The sequence below is a fragment of the Columba livia genome, chromosome 15 (genome assembly GCF_036013475.1).
Source record: "Columba livia isolate bColLiv1 breed racing homer chromosome 15, bColLiv1.pat.W.v2, whole genome shotgun sequence".
NCBI classification, from domain to species: domain Eukaryota; kingdom Metazoa; phylum Chordata; class Aves; order Columbiformes; family Columbidae; genus Columba; species Columba livia.
The window spans coordinates 549,627-572,484 of NC_088616.1; the positions used below are offsets into that span (position 1 = coordinate 549,627).

The following is a 22,858-nucleotide window of genomic DNA, read 5'->3' on the forward strand; positions in this document are numbered from 1 at the left end:
CTGGACAAGAGGACACTGAGGGGGGACTCATTCCTGGGGATCAATATGGAAAGGCTGATGTGTCAGGAGGATGGAGCCAGGCTCTTCTGGTGACAACCAGTGACAGGACAAGGGGCAATGGGTGCAAACTGGAACACAGGAGGTTCCACTTAAATATGAGAAGAAACTTGTTCCCGGTGAGGGTGGCAGAGCCTGGCCCAGGCTGCCCAGGGGGTTGTGGAGTCTCCTTCTGTGCAGACATTCCAACCCGCCTGGACACCTTCCTGTGTAACCTCATCTGGGTGTTCCTGCTCCATGGGGGGATTGCACTGGATGAGCTTTCCAGGGCCCTTCCAACCCCTCACATTCTTTGATTCTGTGATTTATTACTTGGTATTGAATAACAAGGTAATAGTACTGGTAATAAAGTGACAGCATTGGCCAGACTGTACACCAATTCAATATTAATCACTGGTGCCTTCTTCAAAATGCATATACATGTTCTCTTTCAGTTTGGGGGATATCAGTGACCAGAAATGTTGCTGACATGGGTTCTGCAGTAGCTCACTCACAAACATTTGGAGTGGTGCAAGAAGCCTTTGCTCTGTGGCACTGGCCGTGTCCATCCTGTGTTCTGAACTGAGGCTTTGGCTCCAGTCTGCCTTGTAGTTGAAGCATTGACATCCTGAATGTTTTTTGATTCCTGGATCCTGCGTTTCAGAACAGTTATACCCTCCATGGATAGAATAGAAGGGCCAAGTTTAGGTGCTGTCCTCTCCCAGGCTATTTGCATTTCTTGATGTGTGGGTTATTAGCAGCTGCACAATTTTCCCCCTTTTGTTTCAGCCACGTGTGCTTAGCTCTGAGCAAGATTTCAGAAGCTTTTAAACAGTCCTCTCACTTTCAGTAATGGTTTTTGTAGAGTTTGGAATCATTTATGAAGTGTCGGCAGATAGTTGAAAAATACAGGAAAGCACCCATATTTTGGCCAGTAAAAGGCAATGAAAAATAGCTAATGGAAAGAAAACCTGGCAATATTGAACAGTTAGTAATTTGTTCAAAAGCATTGAATAATCACTCAGATTCAGGTGTGCAAGTGTTTGTGGAAGCCTAACGTGTTGACAAGTGTGATTATTTTTGTCTTTCTGGCTCTCACACATTCCACCATTCGGCTGTCGCTGGCTCCACGTTCTCAACCCCGGAGCCAGTCTTGCTAAAGCATCATTATCCCACCACAACACAGCTCTGGTACTCTCATTATTTTTTGCCCTGAGGGTGGTGAGAGCCTGTCCCAGGTTGGCCAGAGAGGTGGTGGATGAACCATCCCTGGAGACATCCCAGGCCAGGCTGGACGGGGCTCTGAGCAACCTGAGCTGGTGAAGATGTCCCTGTCATGGCAGGGGGGGCACTGGGGGAGCTGGGGAGGTCCCTCCAACACAAACTGTTCTATGATTCTATGATGACGTTGCAGTTCTGTGACCACTAGAGGAACTCTGGTTTCTCCTGCTTGTTTCCTAGGTTGTTGCTTTCTTCTTTTCATCCTGCTTTGTCATTTCTTAGGTTTCTCTTGCTCCTATCACCATGCACCATTTGCTTTCCACCCCATCCACCATTTCCTCACCAGCCTGTAGGCGAAGCTGCTCCTGTCCCGCTCTGTCAGATGGATTTAGTCTCTGCTAGCAGTCCCGACCCTCAGAGGGAGTCCCATGGTGTCGGTGGCACCTGCTGTGCAGCCACGTGTTGATGCTGATGCACCAGCTCCACACAAGCCCCATCCCTCCCTGCAGGGTCTGGAACACCAGTTGAGCCCCTGTGTCCCCATCCTTGTCCCCAGGGCTGTGTGGTCACCCTTGAGTTGGTGGTTGTCTGTGTGGATGGATGAGCAACGAAGGGTATTTAAATATACTATTTAAAAAGCTTTTGGTTTTAACAGTTCAGTCTTTCCTCAAGCATTTTTACATATAGACTGTTGATAAGCAAAAGCTGGAATATCATGTACCCCATCATTTTTTTTTTCCATTTTTTTTTTCTTTTCCCTCCTGCAGTCGCATAGAAATTTTGAGTTTCTGGCAGATAACTACAAAATAAGACAATTCCAGAAAATATTTGGTGTCTGAATGATGAGGTCTTTTGTGTTTGCATCAATATGACACCTGAATTGCTACAGTTTTTAGTTATAGCTGCAGGACAGATTGAAGTGAAGGCTCCCAGTGAATATCCCTTATATTTCCAAGTGCATTTCTGGCTATTTAGGTTTGGCACACTTATATAATGGTACTGTCTGTACTGCATTAATGTTGTGTCTTTTTGATGTTACTGATACCTGGTGTTATGTGAAAGGCAGGAGAGGGGGGATATGACCCAATACTGATAACTCAGGAAAGCTCATTTGGACGCAGTGAGCACAGTTCCACGTTTCTTTCATATTTATGTGAAATGTTAATGTAATTTGTAATTATCAAATTGTGGGTGTGCATTGTTGCAGTGAGAGACTTACCGCAAAGAAAAGTGATGTAAAATCTTTTCTGTGGAAGCTGTGAATAAGAAGTAGAATGAAACTGTGGCTTTCCCAGTGTTTACCAGTGAACCGTCTGTTCTCACACAGGTTTCCCTCCTCATCTGGTTGGTTGGGAAAAAGCAGAAAAAAGTCAGTTGTTGCAGCTGTTTGTGAGTGAGCAGACATTTCACCTATAGGAGGCTCTTCGGGAAGAGGAGACGCGGTGGTAGATGAAGGAAGGGGAGGAGAACTGGTTCTTAGGTTCGATAGTAACATTATTACTGTGTTTGCTTTAAAAACCAAAATGCTGCCAGTTCCAAGGTTCAATGGCCAGAAAACACGTAAGAAGACATGAGAAAGCCCCACATAAGCACATAAGTGCTTGCAAAAGGGACATGGAGGATCTGCGTGTATTGCAAATAGTTGTATTTTTATCAACAATTTTAATGTTGTTATTCACTTTTTCAGTTGCATCCTCTTTGGTTGGATGGGGAGAATCTTTTTTTAATTATTAAACTTGCTTTTGTATTTTGAGTTTTGTTAGTGTTGTTGCTACGAAGACATGGCCCGGAAACAGTTTGTTTATAAAGTTGCTATCTAATACTTTTTTAAAGTAATAAAGTGCGTTGCATTAAGGTATATTGGAACTAGATTAAAAAAATAATTCTTTGAAGGAATTTAATTTCTTTTTAATTTTATTTGTAGCTTGAAATCAGACTTAATTACTAAAGGGTTCAGTACTTCTTATGCCATTTGACTGTACATGATTATATAATACAAATGGCATCATGAAAGCCTGGGAAGTATGCAGAACTTGTATACATTATAGATGTTCTGTACATTCTTTTTCCATAGGAGAAATCGTGTGATAGGCAGAGTTTCCCGCTCCAGAAGGGGTTCAGGGCTCTATGCAGCAGCTGCGGGGGTGAGCGGAGGGTTGGGCTGAGGGTGTCACTCCAGTGACTTGAACCAAACGTGGGTCTTTAGCGTGCTTTTGCACACCGTTGCTATTTATCAGTGGCATGGCATTGTAGAAAATATGTTGTGCTGGTACAGAGCGGGTTTAATAGCGTTCATCCATTACTCATCATCAACGGGAAACAAAGAACTTGTGATGGGAGGGTATGTCTCTTGAAGAGGAAAAAGGAAGCAAAACGTCATCCCAAGGTTCTGAAAGACTGAAAATTCCAGATGGGCAAAAAGATGATTTTGAGAATTTTATGAATGTCTACGATATATCCTCATAAAACTGAGCGTCCATGATGTGCGAAATTCTGTTTATTCTTATAACTTTTGAAAAATGTACAGGTTCTTCTGAATACGCTCTGTTCGTTATCTCTTCACCATAGGAATTTATGAGACAACCATAATGTAAAGTTGGAAACGTCTGTCTAGAAGAGACGTGGAATGTCTTTGGTCAGACTAGTTTGTCTTTAATTACAGGACAGCACAGAGTATCACAGAATTCCTCTGAGCAATTGTGTATTTGCTCAACTTTGTCTTTTAATGTGTAACAAAAGTGAGCAAAAATTACCTATAGAATTGACCTAAAACTTATATAATCCTTATTAAACTTTGAGCTTGGTACCTGCTGAGGTCTTTCCTGGTGGAAAGGTGCAGGAATGGTGTTCCTACCAGTTTGTCATCTCAGTAGCAGGAGCAGCACTGCGAAGAGTATCTGTCTAGTAAATAACTTTCTTTTTTGCCACTGCACATAAAAAAAGACATTTTCCTAGGTAGACATACACGCTGTAGCACAGAACTGTGGCGAAATGCTTTCCATGACTGTCACATCTCCGATCACACTTGTAGTCATGTGCTTGCTGAATTATTCTGCATTTTATAGCTATCGGGAAAGCATTAATTTATAAGACTTCAGAATAGCCTCAATAACAGCACTGTGCGTTTATCTTGTTAAATCGCTGCCAAAACATGTGCTCCTGATTACAGGGAATTTGATTCAATGTTGAAATAGCGGAACAGGGTATTTACTGGGCTACCAGTGTGCAATGAACAGGCAAGGGCTGGCGCTGACAATTAGGATAAATGGCTGAGCTCATTTCTGAGTCCTCATAGTCATAAGAAACGTTGTTTTTGCTTCTTTATCATTTGTTTCTCCAGTGGCACAATATGAACATTCATATATAACTCTTTGTATCAGCGACGTGAGAAATTGCTTGTTGTATACCAATGTAAAGGAAAGTGAGAATTCTCAGTAGCAATATTGCAGAATGTTGATATTGTTGAGATCATTACCAACATCTTTTGGAGCCAAAATTCCTCTGTGAGTGCTTGAGTAACCAGAACTTGAGATGTGAAAATGAGTCTTGCTTGTGCGGGTTAATTCTGAGAAAAAGATGTCAAAGGAGCTTTGTAGAAAGCTGAAGTGTGCAAATTGGACCAGGCAAGGCACGAGACTTTGGTTTGGGGAAGCATCCTTTTTAGATGTGCTAAATACTGCTGACTGCACCTAAAGCTGATGTGAAATTAGCCTAAAGATGCTTGGCCAGCCTGAAAATTAGATCGTATGCGTAATACTGTTAAGGTAAGATGTTGCTGCCAAATGAAGACGATACAAAAGGACGTGGAACTTGACCGTTGCTTTTCCAAATGCAGTATTTTGAACATGGCCTGATTTCTTCCGCATTTACTGTTATTAGAAAGCTAAAGAGATTGCCCTCCTCTCCTGTCACGAGCCATCTTGTTCGCCTTTGCCGATGGAAAATTGTGTGTCTCTGGAGCATTTCATGTGACGGAGAGAGGAAGGCAATGTGGCGGTGGAGATTTGCTGTGTCACATTATTGCTGATGCACTTTAGAATTTTTGTGCCTCTTCTGTCCCTTTTTGTGCATAAATTTGTGGGTTTTAGCAGAAAATAAATTGCTGCATAGGTATCACGTGCCTTGGAAATGACTGAAAGAGAGTGGAAGGAATTGCAGAGCCCCTCAAATAGCTTGGAAAAATATGAATATATCAGTTCCACAGTATCTGATGTCTTTTCTTTGAGTGAGAAATGCTTCCGAAGAATACAAGAATCAGGAGGGATCAGTCTGGGTAGCTGTGCCTCTTTGAAGTCCTTGTCCGTTTTGCATTTGTGCTTCTTAAACCAGGAAGGTAAGTTAATGGCACGTTCCCGGGGCAGCGTGCGAGGAGACTCCAGCAGGAGTTGTGCTTTAGTGCTTGCTTTTTGTTTTGTTTTTTGAAGCTTAATGCAGATTTGTAATGCTGTTTTGAAGGGCGTTTCAAAGCATTTCTCTTCGTGTCACCTTAACATTTCAGTGTGTTTCAGAGGTTATGTTCCAAATCAGTACATCTTCCATCCTTAAAAACCCCAGGTGTTATTCTGCAGTGAATACAGAAGGAAAAGTTTCCGACTCAGCCTACTTGTCACATAGTTTCAACCATCAAATAGTTTCTTGAATTTCTTTTAAGGATTAAGGATTCTGGACAAGCTCAGAAATAAGGTTGTGGACTCTAAAAGCAAGCAGCATTTTGTAATTAACCTCATTAGCTGTGGAAATTTTCATCAGCCCTCTGTGTCTGCAGAGCTCCCTGCGCTGGGGCAGTGACGTTCAGCCGCCAGCAGGGGCTGGGGGTGGTTCTCAGGATTTAAAGACAAGGTCTAGAAGCAGCCAGATTTTCTGCTGGTTGGCCATGAGTGAGTTCAAGGGGACAGTGGAGAGCAGCAGGTAGAGCTGTGCTCACAGCTTAGCACTAAAACCGCCTCAGGAATTAACAGAGCCAGAGACTCATAGCATCCAGGTGTGGATGTTACAACTGTTAAATGATATATAATTTTTAGTGAAAAAGCCAGTTAGAATGGGATGTGCAATTAAGTGCAGTTATTAAGTTCAATTAAAAAATATTTTTTCACTTGTTTTCTGAAACATCACCGTTTCACGGTAACTGACAAACTTTCAGGTGACTAAAATAAATGTGACTGCAATAAATAAAGGCAAAAAATAAATGTGCTGTAGGACTTTGAAAACTAAGCAGCCGTTCAGGGCTTTGTTTGTACTGTGAATAGTTCTCTGAGGACAAAGATCCCGACTGAGAAGAGGTGGCTGTGAGTCTGGGGGTTCAGCTTTGTCGTCACTGACTTGACCTGGTTGAGTAGAAAGACGGAGAGAATTGGTGTTTCTGGGTGGGTTACCAGGGCGTGGTGTGGAACGTAATGGTCCTTTGGGTTCCATTTAGGGCAGGGTAAAGGAGGGTCTGGGAGCTTCAGAGAGAGCTGGAGATGGAGTATTTTGCTGCAGGAACGAAACAATGTTGAAAAAACAAAGGGTTTGGATTCATCAGGATTTGCATATGTATCTGGAATAATGGGACTTCTGACAGGAGAGGTGATGTCAAATGCAGGACGCAGTTACTGGCACTTGAAGATCGTAGAATTAATGAACTGAAAGGTAGAGAAAGGTTTACATGGAAATAATTAAACTCTACTGTAAAAGGAACAAGAAGGCCCAAAATTGACTAGTGCGTATGGAACTAAAAAAAGGGAATGAGGAAAAAGTGAAGATGGTTTAAAAAAAAGAACCACAAACAAACAGCAACAACAACAAAAAGCCTAAAAGGGACAGGTCAGATGGTTTTCAGGCATAATCAAGATCATTTAAAAACTTGGATGTTGCTCAGAGGAAATGCATAACCCGTTGTAAAAAAAGAGAGAGGAAAAACAAGAGGGCTGGCTAAGCAGTGCAATAAGGGAAGTTGTCAGAAGTAAACGAATACATTTTTTTAAATTAAAGAATTTAAGTAATCTCCAACAAAAAATTGAGGAAAATACACATTCTGGAAGAAGAAAAACCAAAGAGAGATAGAGTGTGACAGGGCTCTGACACCTTCCAGAAGGCACAAAGCTCATGCTCTTTTCTGTCCGTGTCGGGAAGAGGCACTTGCTGAAGCCAGGGGGACAGACGCTCAAGCGGCAGAAGGTCACAGGACGTTAGATAGTAACAGAGAAATGCGTATTTTGAAATCTCTGTTCACCGTGGAGTTGTTATGGGATATTCCCGTTCTGGATTATTCCTTGTGTAGAATTAGCAGACTGTCTCTTTTAAACGAGATACCAGTAGAAGATCTTATTGAACAAATAAAGAATACATCTCCACATGCAGTTGCCCGGGAATTCAAGGATGAAACAGCTGAAAACTGACTGATCAATACCTTCCAGCTCGGTACCGGAACATTTTAAAGTAGGTAGTTTGACACAGTTTTTAAAAGGGTTTAAGGAGGTCTAAACCCAAGTTGTTAGGAATCGTTTGGAAAGGGATAGAAGAACCGACAAGTATTGTGCCATGTATGATCCCTGGCTGGGCTGCCTGCAGCTCTAGTCCTCTCCAAAAAAATATAAATTACAACGGGAGAGAACTGGGTGAAAATGAAGCTTTTTCATTTGAGGTGCACATTGGAAATGCTCAGCCTGCAAGAAAGGCAACTGAGAAGGGGATAAAATAGCAACCTTTCCAATCATGAAAGACACGGGGAGATTTTGAACTGTTTCAAAGTGCAAATTGGCACCTCCATTGAAACTACCAGCTTGCAGTTTCGAAACAAGTGCACGAGAGTGGTTTTTTTCCACAACACAGAGCTGGGCTGCATGACATCTTGCCACAGAGCTTGTGAATACTGAAAGTTTACACGGGTCTAGAAAATAACTGAGCTAATTAAATTGAAGAAAGATCCATCCCAGCATAAAGACGTGGGAGGTCCTGGTGCAGGATGAACTGAACGTGATTGCCCTGCAGTGCTGTGCTAAGAATGATGTAGATCTAGAATGGAAACCACAGGTCTGATAAGGACGTCTCGAGCGCGTTCTCCTGCTTTCGGACGCGCCTCCTCTGTACTTGCTCAGCTTTGTTTTGCTTCAGGTTTATGTCTCGACTACTGTCTTGCCGTTCATTAGTGTTGATGATTTGCTAGTAGAATTAATTTTGCACCTGAGCAGAAAGATTAATTGGATGACCAGCTGATGTCCTTATTACGAATCAGCAAGTCGTAAGGATTATTTAGACGTTACTGGATGAAGCGATCCGGGTTGTGACTGGAGCTCACGCTAATTTGTTGTAGCAATATCTTCTGGCACAAACATCAGAACAATTATGTTTATATACTTTGAGTCCAAAAGGAGCTTCGGAGGTTTATTCTTTTACAAAGTTGGTGATGGCTATTAGGAAGTGGTAAACTCATTAGTTACAAGCACCAAAGGACCTAGCCACAGACGAGGCAACTAATGCAATTTGTACAAAGTAACAGTTGGGAAGGCCTAGTCCTTTAAACAGACTGTTGAAATATTAGGCGGCGTTGTAAAATCAGGGTGATGCTGGTAGGGTCTGCTCTTAGAAACATCCCGGCTCCTCTGAGAGCTGCTTGCTCTCTGCTGGCCGCTGTTGGGCTCTGCCCGCCTTTCCTGCGAGGCTTCTCTTGCGAGGCAGATGTTGCTCGGTCCGCCTACCATTAGAAATTAATTTCTTGTCTAGTTTGTTCACAGCGACAAAGCAGAATCCAGATCAGAATGGGAAAAGATATCTTTGCATTTACATTTTACCACTAGATGGTGATAGTTAGTTGCAGTATCTGTAGTGCCTGTGAAGCAAGATGATTATTGCAATAATATTATTTTATCATATTTCTCAACTGTAGAGTATCTTATTTGCTGCATACGTGCGGATTCCACTTCCCTGTGAAGTGTACAGCAAATGCCATTAGTCATGCCTTTTGTTGCTATAATTACCAATGGCTGACACTTAATATAATGAAACTGAGATTTTGTGATTCTTAAAGTGATATCAGTATTTCAATGGCTACTTGCCAATCTGCCGTGTTTGCAGAGCAGTAAAAATTTGAGATGGTACCAAATAAGATTAAAGATAAACATGCTAATCAGACAAGACTGTAGCTATTTGCATATGTATAGAACCCCCTAAGATTATCATCAATAAACATTATTTTCTTACTTTTTATTCCTTTGACTCTCTTCAGTCTTACTGTTTAATACCAGCCAGTCTCTTTTCTCGTAATATTTCCTTCCGTATTGCTGTAAAGGCTGTCCTGCTCTCCGCTCTGAAGGAGGAGCAGTGCTGTTCCGGGGAAGGGGCTGCACACAGCACCCGGCCGCTCCTGCTGGGACCCAGCGCCAAGTGCTGCCGCAGAGCAGGAGCTGCTGCTCCCGCCTTCTGAGGGGACGGAGCCCAGCAAATTACCTGGGTGAGAGGTGGAACACTGAAAGCGCGGGCTGCGATCTGACCATGCACCTTTAATTTATACACCGGCCAGCATAGTCTTGCTATTTCATCAAAGGTATAGATATCTTAACAATGGAAGACAATGGATTGACAGTTAAAGTAGTTGAAAAGTAGGTAACAAATAGCAAAGATTAAACCTGTAGCTGAATTTCTTTTCCCTGATGTATGAGGAGTTGGATTACTTTAGCAGCTGCAGCACTGAACAAGGAAAAATGAGAAAGAAATAGTCTTGTAATCATATTCCATCTCGGAGCAGCTCAGGGTAAGCAGAGAAGAAAATGGCCTAGAACGATGGGGGGAATTTGAGAGGGAGGTCTGGTCATGGTGTTCGCAAAGAGCCGAAAAGGTGAGGGTCTGCAATGGGGCCTGAGGATGTGCCAGAAGCGTAAAGGAGAAAACCTTTTAAATAGCTGGGATGGAGTACTCAAAGATGAGACACTGGAGACTTGGACAGTTATTTAGTTTTCTAAAGGAAACTGTAATGCATATTAATACATTGATGTGCTTATAGAAATGCTCATCTGGGTGCAAAAAATACAAGGAAAATAAAAGTAGAGTTTCAGTTCTCAGATTATTTTACGTGTAGTACAGAAAGAAGAAAATCATTTGTATCCAATGAATATCTAGAATAAATAATAGCTATCTTACTTGCAATCTAATTGGGGAGATGTTCGCCTTTCCCTGGGTGGAGCACCCAAAACATCCTGTTTGGAGAAAAAGGCAACAGTTCTGTCATTTGGCCTCTAACCTCTTCTGCAGAAACATCTCCTTGCAGTGCCTGTCGTGCATTGCAGTGGCTGCGTCAGTTCAAAGTGCATGTTTGTGAAATGACGTTAATTATTTTTTGGTATTACAGGCAATATTTCGCTGTCAAAAGCAACTCATTATGTTATTGAGTGAAATCTTCTGTGCCGATTTGATCTGTGTGCAAAATAAAAACAAGATATTGATTCCATCCAGCAAAACTGTAGCCGTGCTGTGTTTGGTCTTTAGTGTGCAGTCACCGTAGGGCTGGTTTGGTGAACACACGAACACCGCGAACGTCGCTCTGCATGGAAGTGGTACACAACGTTTTTCTGTTGAGCATTCAGCAATATTGGCTGGTTTGAAGGCTCATGCTTTGATGCGCATTCTCTCATAACTGATGAATATTGTTCATTTTCGTGAACTAAATGTAAAGAAGCTGAAGATTTAACATGACAAAATATGTAATAGTATTCATAGTCTTTGTGCAAGCAGATAAAATGGTCTCGTTGAGAGAAAAGCTTGTTTGCTCTAATTCCTGTGATATGTCTATACATGGAAAGGCACACAAAAGCTGCTGGTATCACAGCTGAAAAGTTGCATTGTTCTGTTTGGTTTTCATTATTCTTCAATGGGATCCTTTTCAAAGAGGGAACTTGCCCGTAAACGCAGTCCTGCAGATGTGTCAAAATAGAACTTGTACTTGTATTCATTCCTCACACTTCGAAGGTAAAATTCCATTGTCCTGAAGTAAAGTGAAGAAATGTAACTTAGTTTCTTCTTTGCCTTATGCTTCCCCTTTGGATTCACACCTTTGGAGTGCAGCAATAGTTTTGCTAAAAGCTGCCTAAGTAGAGGGAAGTCGTCAGTGCTGTCCCCAGAGCACATTGTGCCACGGGGAGGAAAGGCAGTTCCAGCCTCCTGAAAAAGAGTATTTCTTCAGTTGTAAACTTTGAACAAAATCTTTTACATTTAGTATTCCTGAGTAATTAAGATGTACATCAAAGTTGAGTTAGTTTTAAGAGTTTTTAGGACTTTATTATCATCAAAAATCAATATTTGAGAACCAGAATCCAGACGCTGATCCCAGAACATGCCTGCACCTCTACTTAAAAGGAGTTTTCTTCTTTCCACAGAGAGACTACTCCGTTATTTGTTTAGGCTACATTAGCAATACGCAACAAAAGCACCGACAGTTTTGTTTTCTGGAACTGTTGTGGGTTATAAGATTAGTTTAACCAAATATTAATAATGACCTGGGAGTTGTTGCAATGAATATTCCAGGCTTCTTTAGTGTCTAAACCACTGAACTCAGTAGATAAATTTTACTGATGTTAGTAAGTTTTGCTTTATAGTTCAGAGCACTGCGTTTGTTTGTTTGTTTGGGAGTTTTTTCTGTGTGTTTTATGATTCTTGTTAAGCTCGGTTAGATAGTTGGGGAAAGCTTTTACTGCAGGGGAGATCCCGTCTCCCTCTGTTCCCAGCTCTCCATCAGCAGTTCCGAACCGGCCCCGCAGAACCCCTGTGTTTGCTCCATGGTCCCTCTCCATAGCGGAAGCAGAAGGGGATTTTTTTTAATGCCTTTTCGTAGATTAATTTTTGTAAGAAGAAAAAAGAAAATATCCTTGAAGACTGGTAAAAGATAATGTGGATCGCAGTGGGCTTGAAGTATTTTAGCAGATAATTTTAATAGTTTAGAAAATATCTGGGGACATTACAAGTATTGTGGTTTTGAACTGGCATGAAATTATGATTGTTTTATGATTACATATTACAATATATAACTATTTAAATTGACTATTTCAAAGGCAAGGTGGAAAGGAGATGCAAGGTTTTGTTGGTAGGTTCCGGCTGTAAGAAGGAAGCTGAAATGTTTGCGGTGGGAACTTTGTCCACATCACGTCCTTCCGTGGGTTTTGCTGGCCTGTCGCACCCGGCCCTCAGAACGGCTGTGCGAACTTCTTGTTTGTTCCAACCCTGCTTTGTCCTTTCTAGGGGAAAAAAGAGGTCCAAGTGTCTTTCTCCTTGTATAATGTGTTCTCCCACCCCCGGGCGCATGTTCAAATTACCAGTCTTAGAAGACACATCAAATCCCTGTAGGAATCAAACATTGCTTTATCCTGCTGAGCGCCAGCAATGTGCTTAACATACATATGTTCTCTTTGCATGAGCAGCTTTGATTATTCATCTTTTCATCCTCTTTTATCTTAATCTGTTCTAGCCAAGCAGATATTCCTGTATCTGAAGCAAATATTCTGGTTTTACAGGAACATTTTATGGATTCTTCACCAAGAACAAAACTCTAGCAAAAAACTAAAGCATCTCTACAAGTTCATATCTACTTTACTTTTTCTTGCTGTACAGAGTACTGAAGTAGAAAGGTAAAACTATGGACCAAGGGTACTCCAAAATTATTTAAAGTGTTATTTAAAAGCAAATGTAGACAAAACTTTCACCAGCTGAAGGAAGTATCTTGGCTGACTTAACATTTTAAAACTAGCGGTGTCGGTTTGTGGGTTGTGTTTTTCTGTTCATGTGTCTTGCGTTGTCTGTAACAAACCAGTCAGAGCCTGGGCAATGATTCAGAAGTCAGACGTGACAAATGAGAGGATCTCCAGAGAACTCTTTCATACTTGTGAGGGAAGGGAAGTTAGACATACAGGAATACAGAACTGAGTTTTAAATTGCTCGGGCAATGAGACTAAGAGTCGTCCTTTCAGCTTTCTGTGACGTGCTGTAATTCTATGTCTTATGTTAAGGTATTTTCAGCAGTAGAAAGTGGTGCCGCCTGAGGGTGCAGCACGTGCATCTGGGACACGCACACACACAAGTGTATTTGGCATCTACAAATTCCGTTGATTTCCTATTGACAGACCGTGAATGAAATTGTGGATACGTGGAGGATGATGGGAATAGGTCTAATGACTTTAAGACAGTTTCAAGCCACGTGTCTCAAGTGGTTTGATTTGGTATTATTTCAAAATTTTGTCTACAAAGATAACTTTTCCTGTGCTGAAGTGTATGGTCTGTATTTGATTTAAATGAAGATAACTTGTATGACTAGACTAGAACAAGTTTATCTGAAAGAAATCAATATCTATGTACAGAGAAGAACAGGAAATAAATATTTTTTATCTAAAAACTAAACCTATGTGTTTTGCAGTCCTTAAAAATCTCAGTTACAGCGCACTGTTTTCCTTAATTAGTTAACTATGGGTTCCAGCTTAACAGGTAATATTGAACTGCATGATTCATCAGATCACATGTGCAAAGATAACTGCTTAGTTCAATTAGGATTTCCATATTAAATAAATTGCTTAAAAGTAATTTAAGCGTTTTGTCGGCAATGCCTCCCACAGGGAAGCTGAACCTGAATCTTGGGAATACGAGCAAGATTTCACATGTGTGGATGGAAGCGGGAATAGGCAGGGGGAGCGGAGAGAGCTGGGCAAGGAAAGCATATTTTATATAGTTACTTTAAGTTAATTTTATTGAAATCCTGAAAAATACTTGCGTTTTGTATTTCCCTTCATTTTTCTTCAGAAGTGTACTGAATTGTTCCAACAGATGGTCCTGTAGGTGTTTAATTATCTTTGTCCTGGCTTAATTTTCAAAATGCAAAAGAAATCTGAACACTTCTTGCAGACTTATTATAGTGGTTCCATCATGACACTATCTGGATTATTGTTACCAAAACCAGTTGAATTTTTGTTTACATATGCATTTGTAATTCACACAATAGTCTGAATCTCTTGTATTTTTGAATGTGCTAATTTGGGAATTATAGTATTCATTTTTTGTCATCATCGTGAACCATGAAGAAGTATAATAGTAACCAAAAAATGTGCTTGTTATTCAATAAAATCCAATATCATGAATATTTTCTACAGTGAAATATTGTAATTTGACAGCATTTGCATGGTATCTGCATGGCATGTTGAGTTTGGTTGCAAGGCAGAATTTGAGCAACTGGGTGTCTGTAGAGATGGGACTTGTGAAGAGCTGCAGGGGCGGCTGCAAAGCTGCCTGCTGGGAGGAGCCGGCCAGCGCCCCGTCTCGGGCACACCACCAGTCCTTACGAAAGGTTGTTTTTTCTAAGGACTCGTCAAATCTAGAGGGGAAGGACCATGTGCGTGTTTCAGTTGTGAGGAAGAGCCACAATTCAAAGTTGGAATCAGCCAAACCCAGACTGGGTTTTGGGTTTTCCCAGGATTCCCACAGATACAGTTGTGACTGCTCTCGGTGTGCGGCTGTTGGTGTCACTCTTCTCCTCCGCTGTTCTCCTGCGTTACTGGGGTGTGGGGGGAGCGAGGCGGCTCCATTGGGGATGCAAAATACCAAGATCATTAACACACATGTGACAATGAATGAGCTCCAGATCCTTCCGGAGCAGCTCAGGAAAAGGTCGCTCTGGATCTGGAGTTTTGAGGCTTGGTTTGTTGTTTCCGACTGGTGCTATTTCAGCATCACGGCGGGTTCCTCTCTGGAGAGGAAAGGTCATTCCCTAGTAATGACTGAAATCTCAGCTTGCTGTGAGAATATTGCACTTCTGCTTGGAATTTTCCTAGAGAATGTGAATAGTTAGCATGTAATTGGTAATATGCTCTTGAAATAATTAAGTCGCAGACAAAGACAGAATCACAAAAACTACAGCTGTGTTAAATTATACTTAATGTCCTATATAAGCAGAAAGAATGAACTCTGTTTATTTTCCAAACAATAAAATTTCTAGTTTAGTTTTCTTTTTTTTTTTTTTTTAGAAAGGAAATTATGTTTCATACTTTGGATAAAATTATGTTTTGCAATTCTGATTCTACACAGCTCATGTAGAAAGTTGAAAGAACTGTGTTGAGTACATAGAAATCAATTTTACAGTAGTATTATGTTTTTCTTGCCTTTGGTCACTGGCTGGTGGAATATGCTGGAAACCATGGTAACAAAAAGTGCTACCGTGGTTGCCCGAGAGTCATGTTAAAAAGAGCAAGCTATGTTTGTCTTTATTAATATAATAAAAAGAGAGGAGAAGAGGAGTAGAGGGAAGATGAGAAAGAGGAAGATTAATGACTTGTACAACAGAAACAGCAAATACACAGTGAGAGAGGGATCTGGGATCTGGAACTTCTGGTCCCATCGCATCACCCATGTGGAGCTGTTACACCACGAAGCTTTAAAGAGTGAAAGAGATACATTAATTCAGCGGTTTGTCTTTAAATTATTTCCTTCCCTGTCTGTATTTTGCAGGTTTATATTAGGATAAAGGATGATGAATGGAACGTCTACCGAAGATACGCAGAGTTCAGAAGCTTGCATCGTAAACTACAGAATAAGTACCAGCAAGTGAGGACTTTCAACTTTCCACCAAAAAAGGCCATTGGAAACAAGGTACTTACAAGAACTCGTTGTGTCAGTAGAGCTGCTTCCCCATCCACACATGCACAAAAAGAGGCGACTGGCAGAGATTTTTTACTCCTGCTAGACAGTGCCGGGTATTTTTGTACAGACTTTGCCCTCATCAGCTGCAGATTCACTGTTGGTGTAGTTAATGCATCGATATTTCCACTCACTGAAAAGAAAACTGGATTTATAACGTGAGTGATTGATGACGTACACAGCAGACAAATGCACAGCCCCCCCCAACTGTCCTGGACAGCTCTATACATAAAGTGTAATTGCTACTCCATTCTTTTCAATAAATGCCAGCAATTAACACTGATCATTAACTCATTAAATATTTCTGTAAACTTTAAAAAGTATTAAACTAAATGCCTTAAATTTCTGGTGCTGCTTGCCAATTTCAGGTTCTCTGAACCAGCTTTTTAAAGGCATTTGCATGCTTAATTCCCATAATCTATGTCTTTGTGTTTTAGCTCTCCCATTTTCACAGTATCACACAGTATCACAGTATGTCAGGGGTCGGAAGGGCCCTGAAAGCTCATCCAGTGCAATCCCCCCATGGAGCAGGAACACCCAGATGAGGTTACACAGGAAGGTGTCCAGGCGGGTTGGAATGTCTGCACAGAAGGAGACTCCACAACCTCCCTGGGCAGCCTGGGCCAGGCTCTGCCACCCTCACCCCGAACAAGTTTCTTCTCAAATTTAAGCGGAACCTCTTGTGTTCCAGCTTGATCCCATTACCCCTTGTCCTATCATTGTTTGCCACCGAGAAGAGCCTGGCTCCATCCTCATGGCACTCACCCTTTATATATTTATAAACATTAATAAGGTCCCCCCTTAGTCTCCTCTTCTCCAAACTAAAGAGCCCCAGCTCCCTCAGCCTTTCTTCATAAGGGAGATGCTCCACTCCCTTCATCATCTTCATTGCCCTACGCTGGACCCTCTCCAGCAGTTCTCTGTCCTTCTGGAACTGAGGGGCCCAGAACTGGACACAATATTCCAGGTGTGGTCTCCCCAGGGCAGAGCAGAGGGGCAGGAGAACCTCTCTGACCTACTGACCACCCCCTTCTAACCCACCCCAGGTACCATTGGCCTTCCTGGCCACAAGGGCCCAGTGCTGGCTCATGGTCATCCTGTTGTCCACCAGGACCCCCAGGTCCCTTTCCCCTACACTGCTCTCTAATATGTAGTTTCCCAACCTATACTGGAACCTGGAAATTGGAAATGGAAATTTCTGTGTTTTCCTGTTGTATAGGGATTTTGCAACAAATACAGTAAATATTGTATAGTATATATGTAGCAGATATCCAGTACAATGTAGTTTAATCCTTAATCACCAAAACTTTAAAGTGTTTGAGAGCTTAAGTACACATTGCAATAGAAATCAGAAATCCAGACTGAGAAGTAATCAAAGGCGTTTTTCTTTACAGTGTAGAAATGATCTGAAAAGTTTATTTAACTATCGCAAGTAAAATATTTGAGATTTAAATCATATTTATGACAAAAAATGCTGCTTAAATCAGCATTCATGATGTTAATCAAATTTGTTGGCTTTTATGTAGGATTTTCTGCTTTTCTTTTTTTTCCCCGTATTATCACTGAGTGTTTGTATCAAATGTCTTCGAAGCACCAACCATAGTGAGCAGTGTAGTTATCGAAAGAATGCTGACATCATGATTATAATAACAAAAGATCTTCCTGACGTTTTCTTTGGCCACATTAACACATGTATCAGTAAAATGCCAGAATCGTGCTAATTATATCTGTTGCAGCTTTTTCTGTGATAGAGAAATCATCATTGCTGATTCATATGGAGTAAAACAGTTTCTAAAGCACATATATGAAACAAATATTTATCAAATCATTAATTGCATTCGGATGTCAGCGGATGTGGATTGTGACTGTTTAAAGGTAGTACGTGTGATCTGCCGTGGGATATTTCCCAAGTGTTCTGTACAGTGAGCAGGTGGGCTTGGCACACAGGAGAGGAGGGATGCACAGAATTTGCAGTAAGTGATCGTGATATTAATATATATGGAATTTACCAATAAAATGTGTAGGTGTGTTTGCTTGGCATAAAGTCCTGGGTTAATGTAGTTGTTCATTGCCTACTAACCTAGGAAAGGAAAGAACTTCTCTGCTTATTTCATATACTAGAAGATTGTGCACTTCTCATTGCATTTTTAGTGGATAGTTTTGTAATAGAAACAATGTATTTTCTTCTTTGTTATATAACTGATTGTGGAGTATCAGCCACTTCCATAAATTACAAAAGCCTTCTTTTAAGCTTTTTTTGATAGTCTTTCGTCCTTAATTTCTTTAAGTACTAATTGAATTACAACTTCAGTTGCACATTTTATGCATACAAAATTATCAGTTGAGCAATTCATTAAAAAATTTGCATTGCTTATTCTTTCTTTAGCTTTAGGCCAAAATTCTACCTTCATCATGCATAAACCCACAATCGCTTTGTCATATCAGATCTCTGAAAAAATATCTTTTCTTTACAGTAAGAAATGGTGCCATCCATGGCACTCCTGAAGGACTCCTTTGATGAGACACAAGCCACTTGTATCATTGGCGTTGATTAGCAATTCCACTTCTGGTTACCTGCTGCAAATAGCTTGCAGGTCATAAAGTGGGGCTCTCACATCAGCTTTGCAACGTCCTACCTCACTTTATCCCACAAGAGTTTATGGCCACAGCACGTTTGTGCAGAGGCAAATCTTTGTGCTCTAGTGGTGCTGTTTTCTGTACCGTCTCATGGTGTGTGTTGCCTTTGGGAGTACTACAGGGGTTGTGCTGTGTGGTGGTTGTGCTTCAGGAACAGTTACCCTGCAGATAGAATGGTGGAATCATTTCGATTGGAAGAGACCCTCAAGATCATCGAATCCACCCATTCCCCACCCCTGGCACTGCCCCATGTCCTGAGAACCTCATGTCCGTCTGTCCAGCCCTCCAGGGCTGGTGACTCCAGCACTGCCCTGGGCAGCCTGTTCCAATGCCCCACAGCCCTTTGGGGAAGAAATTGTTCCCACATCCAACCTCAACCTCCCCTGACGCAACTTGAGGCCGTTTCCTCTGCTCCTGGCGCTTGTTCCTGGGGAGCAGAGCCCGACCCCCCTGGCTCCAAGCTCCTTTCAGGCAGTTCAGAGATCAGAAGGTCTCCCCTCAGCTCCTGTTCTCCAGCTGAACCCCCAGGTCCCTCAGCCGCTCCATCACACTTGTGCTCCAGCCCCTCACCAGCTCCGTTCCCTTCTCTCCACTCACTCCAGCACCTCAAGAGTGTTCTTGGCATGAGGGGCCCAAAACTGACCCCAAGGTTTGAAGTTTGGCCAGCAGATCCAGCAGAAATAGTCACCCCTTGGCACGCACGGCTCTGTGGGGCTCACTGGGATGTGTCAGTGGCCCCGAGGTGACCTCCTTTCCGTGACAGAGCAAGCTGAAGTCCTTGGAAGGTTTCTTTAATGAGTTCCTGTGGGAATGTCTGTCTTGGAATGTTGTAGGACTTGCAGTTCAGGATGAGGAATTTGTGCAGCATGTTACACATGCAAACGTTCAGTCTTAGGCTTGGTTAATATTTGGTAATATGTTTGGAAGAGATGGTGTCAGTGCTACTTTTTTCAATACTGCTTTTTAAATATTAGTTCCATTTGCAAGATGCTGTTAGATGTCAATATAATTTTTTTCTGTCTGATATTAGTTTGTCCTGGTTTTGGTTAAAACAAGACCAGTTCTCTTCTAGTGAGTGTTCTTTTCCAGCCAGGTCTGCTCTGGAGCAAACACTGTCCAAAAGCCGTACAGCCGGCCTCAGAAAAATGCAGTCGCTTAGAAGAACCAGGACATAGCTAAACTGTTTTTAATAGGATTGTTGCTGGCTTCCTGTTTCTAGATTAATCAATACAATCTTAAATCAGTGCCTAAAGAGCAGTTTCAGTACCTAAATGCTGCTGATAAAAGTATCTCTATTTACTTTACATCAATCTATGGTTTTCTTGTCCTTTACAAATCCTCAGTGTTATTAGATGCCCAAATAACATATTGGTAAAACATAGTCCTCCGTGTGGAAATGGCTAAAAATCACTATTTTATGGCTTTTGGGAAAGGGTGTTGCGTGTTTTTGTGTCCTTCAGGTCTGCACCTGAACGACGTTATTCATGGTGTAGCTGCAACACGCTGCATTAGGTACGGGGAGGCCAGCGAAGGGGATGCGCTCGCTCTGAGCCTGGTGGCACTGGCACAGGGTTTGCTGTGAAAAACACCTGCCTTGATACGGCACTGGATTTAGTGTTCGGTCGTGTCTCGGGTGGGGGAACCTCCCGGAGCAGAGCAGGACACCGTGTTCCACAGAATCCCCACAGCGGCTGGGTCACCGAAGACCCGCCGCTGGTTCGCTCTGCAAAATATCGGGGCTTTGAGGAGCGAACCTGGCCGGGAGAGAGCGACGGACAAACAGCTGTGGAGAGCTGGGCGTCTGAATGCAGAGCCTTCCTGCTTGCGGGAATAGAAATCAGACAGATCAGGGGCTCGAATGCAAAGTTGCAGAGTATGAGACAGGGAAAATACGAGAAGAAAGCAGAATTTCAGCTGAATGAGGATTTTAAAAAGTGAGAAAATGAAGTCTTTATTGTTGCTTATATATTGTCATCAAGTAGCAGTGAAATATGAAAATATTGAACAATTGTAAAGCAATAGATTAAAAATCTAATTTTTATATTAATTCTAATTACTATGTTTTTCATGTATTTTTGACTTTGCCTTAGGTTGGGACAGTTTATCTTAATAGTTCATGATCTTTCAACAAATTATGTGTGTAGGATTAGAAATTGTCTTTAATGCTCGAGGAAACGTAAATGTAATATACGGAAAACAGGTTAGTAGAAAATGGACAGAGAAGAGGGAGGAATACTGCTTTGCACAGCTAACTAATGCCAATTACAAAAAAGAGTGTATTTGCCTTTCAGGTTGGTAACCTTATTTTCTGTGTCTCAGTTTAAACATTTGAATACAGCAAGTTAGAACTGATGTAACGCTATGAAAAGAATAATTTGATTTATAAACATTGCTTTGAATCAAGTCAGAATGCGTAATTTAATTCCTGAAGGAAAAGAAACCAGTAATGCTTGCAAGACTCCGTGGGTTAAGTCCTAGTCCCCATGTTTTCTGCTAATGATCTTTCAGTGCTGGTAGCAAACAGTTGTCAAAATCTTTATAAGTAGTCCTGGTAAGAATAAGTGTTCTTCCTTCACTTTATCCATACTTTGTTTGAGCAAAAACACGATACGTATTTTTCTCTTGTTGCGTGTATAAGAGAAATGTCATATACTTATTGTATATTTTTGTATTTCTTATTTTAAACTACAGATCATTTTATTTAAAACTTAAAGATCTGAACTGTATGTTCTTAACACTTGAACGGGTTGATTTTGTAATTTTAAAACGTGCTCCCCGTGAATCAGCCTGGTTTGTGGTTTGCTGAGTACTTTGTGTGCAGGTGTATGTAGCGAGGCTTGTATTTCAGCCTCTGGTGTTCTTGCCTGAAGTGGCTGTTTGCCTTTCGGTGTTTTCAGTGCCCACGGGGATGGTCCCGGGGCAGTCGGGGCCGTCGTGGCCGCTCGTCCTGGTTTGTTCTGAGCTCTGGTGTGTGCTGAGCTGGGGGAGCTCAGAGGCGCTTCACACCATCCTGGTTGCGGAGCATTTGCATGGAAATAGAGCTTAACTGTTTTCATTTAACATGTGCTCTTATATTTAGCTTCTGAACCTATGTTGGCATTTTGTTGTTGTCTCTTTTCTTGGGAAGTTGCTTTCAGACTAATGCAAGTAATCATATGTGAGGTTTTACTGGAACTGTTATTCTCATTTTTTGAACATTGCATTGTCCTTAAAATCTCATTTGCTACTTGTGCATTGGGCCGATTATAACAGTTAAAGAATGGATTTTAGTAAACACCTAACTAAGTACCCCCTTGCAAGGGTAGTGTCCCAACAGAGGACACATCGAAATAGAAAAGGGTCTTTGCTTCCCCCGGAGATGTGAGTGCAGGGCCGGTGTGAGCGCGCGGGCGGGAGCGCGGCAGCTCTCGCCGCTGTGACGCGCGGCGCGGCGCGCGTGGCTTCCCGGCACACGGCCGAGGCCCCGCGGGGACAGCACACGGCGCTTGTCTGGGCTTGGGAGGGAGTGACTTTGCCGTGACTCCTCAGCTGCACGGGAGGAACAGGGCAGAAACCCAAACTAGGGTTTCAGTCCAGCAGAAGATGTTGAGAGCAATGTCATTCATCATGTTGATCCCCTGCAACTGAAGTCTGGGGGCTGTTCTTCTGGCCGTAGCTTGTTCTGTGCACAAATGTTAGTTGAATAATGTTTTCCTTTTACCTATCAGTGACTTAGCTAAACTGTAGATGATTTTATGTATATGATTATTTTAAGAGTTTGTAAATATTATGTGTGTGTATCTTAAAAGATACCTTTTTTAATATAAACATACATACACGTGTATGACAACATCAAAGACAGCATTTAGGAAGTTGGGTACTGGAGTGTGTCCTGTAATTCTGCAAGTTCTAGTTGATCTTTCTGCCATTTATGTCGGTGAAAATCCTTTTTTTTGCTAATGGTGCGTAGCTTCCATTTTCTTTTTCTGCTTTTGGATCCGTGTCTGGTCCGTTTGCCGGTTGCTGACGATAGTGAAGAGTTTAAGATGTGTAGCAGGAGAACTATTTTAGGATTAAAAGGTATAGAAGCTAAACATTATTTTGCAAATAAAACAGAATACAGGCTTTATCTTAGGCTGATCTGCAAGTGTCTAAGCTACAGTTCTGGTGCTTAAGATTTCTTGTTAACTTCTGTGGCGGTGTTTTCCTGTGGGAAGGAGGAGGGTAAATGCTCCTGGCTTGGGCTGAGAGATGAATGATTTCATGATAAAGCTGTTTGGGAAAAAAAGTCACGCTTGTATTGCTGGTGTTTTTCAGAGACCATGATGCTACATCATTTTCTTTT

At 41.8% G+C, this 22,858-nt stretch overlaps 1 protein-coding gene across 11 annotated transcripts in view; it reads left to right on the forward strand.

The window, feature by feature from the left end:
- SNX29 (sorting nexin 29) overlaps positions 1–22,858 on the forward strand; it is a 128,736-nt gene that overhangs the window by 65,272 nt on the left and 40,606 nt on the right. For 9 of the 11 annotated variants that reach the window (XM_065030388.1, XM_065030389.1, XM_065030386.1 and 6 more), the window contains one exon: positions 15,709–15,849. In XM_065030388.1, coding sequence (XP_064886460.1) covers positions 15,709–15,849 — 141 coding nt within the window. The other 2 variants (XM_065030393.1, XM_065030394.1) reach the window with 2 other exon arrangements.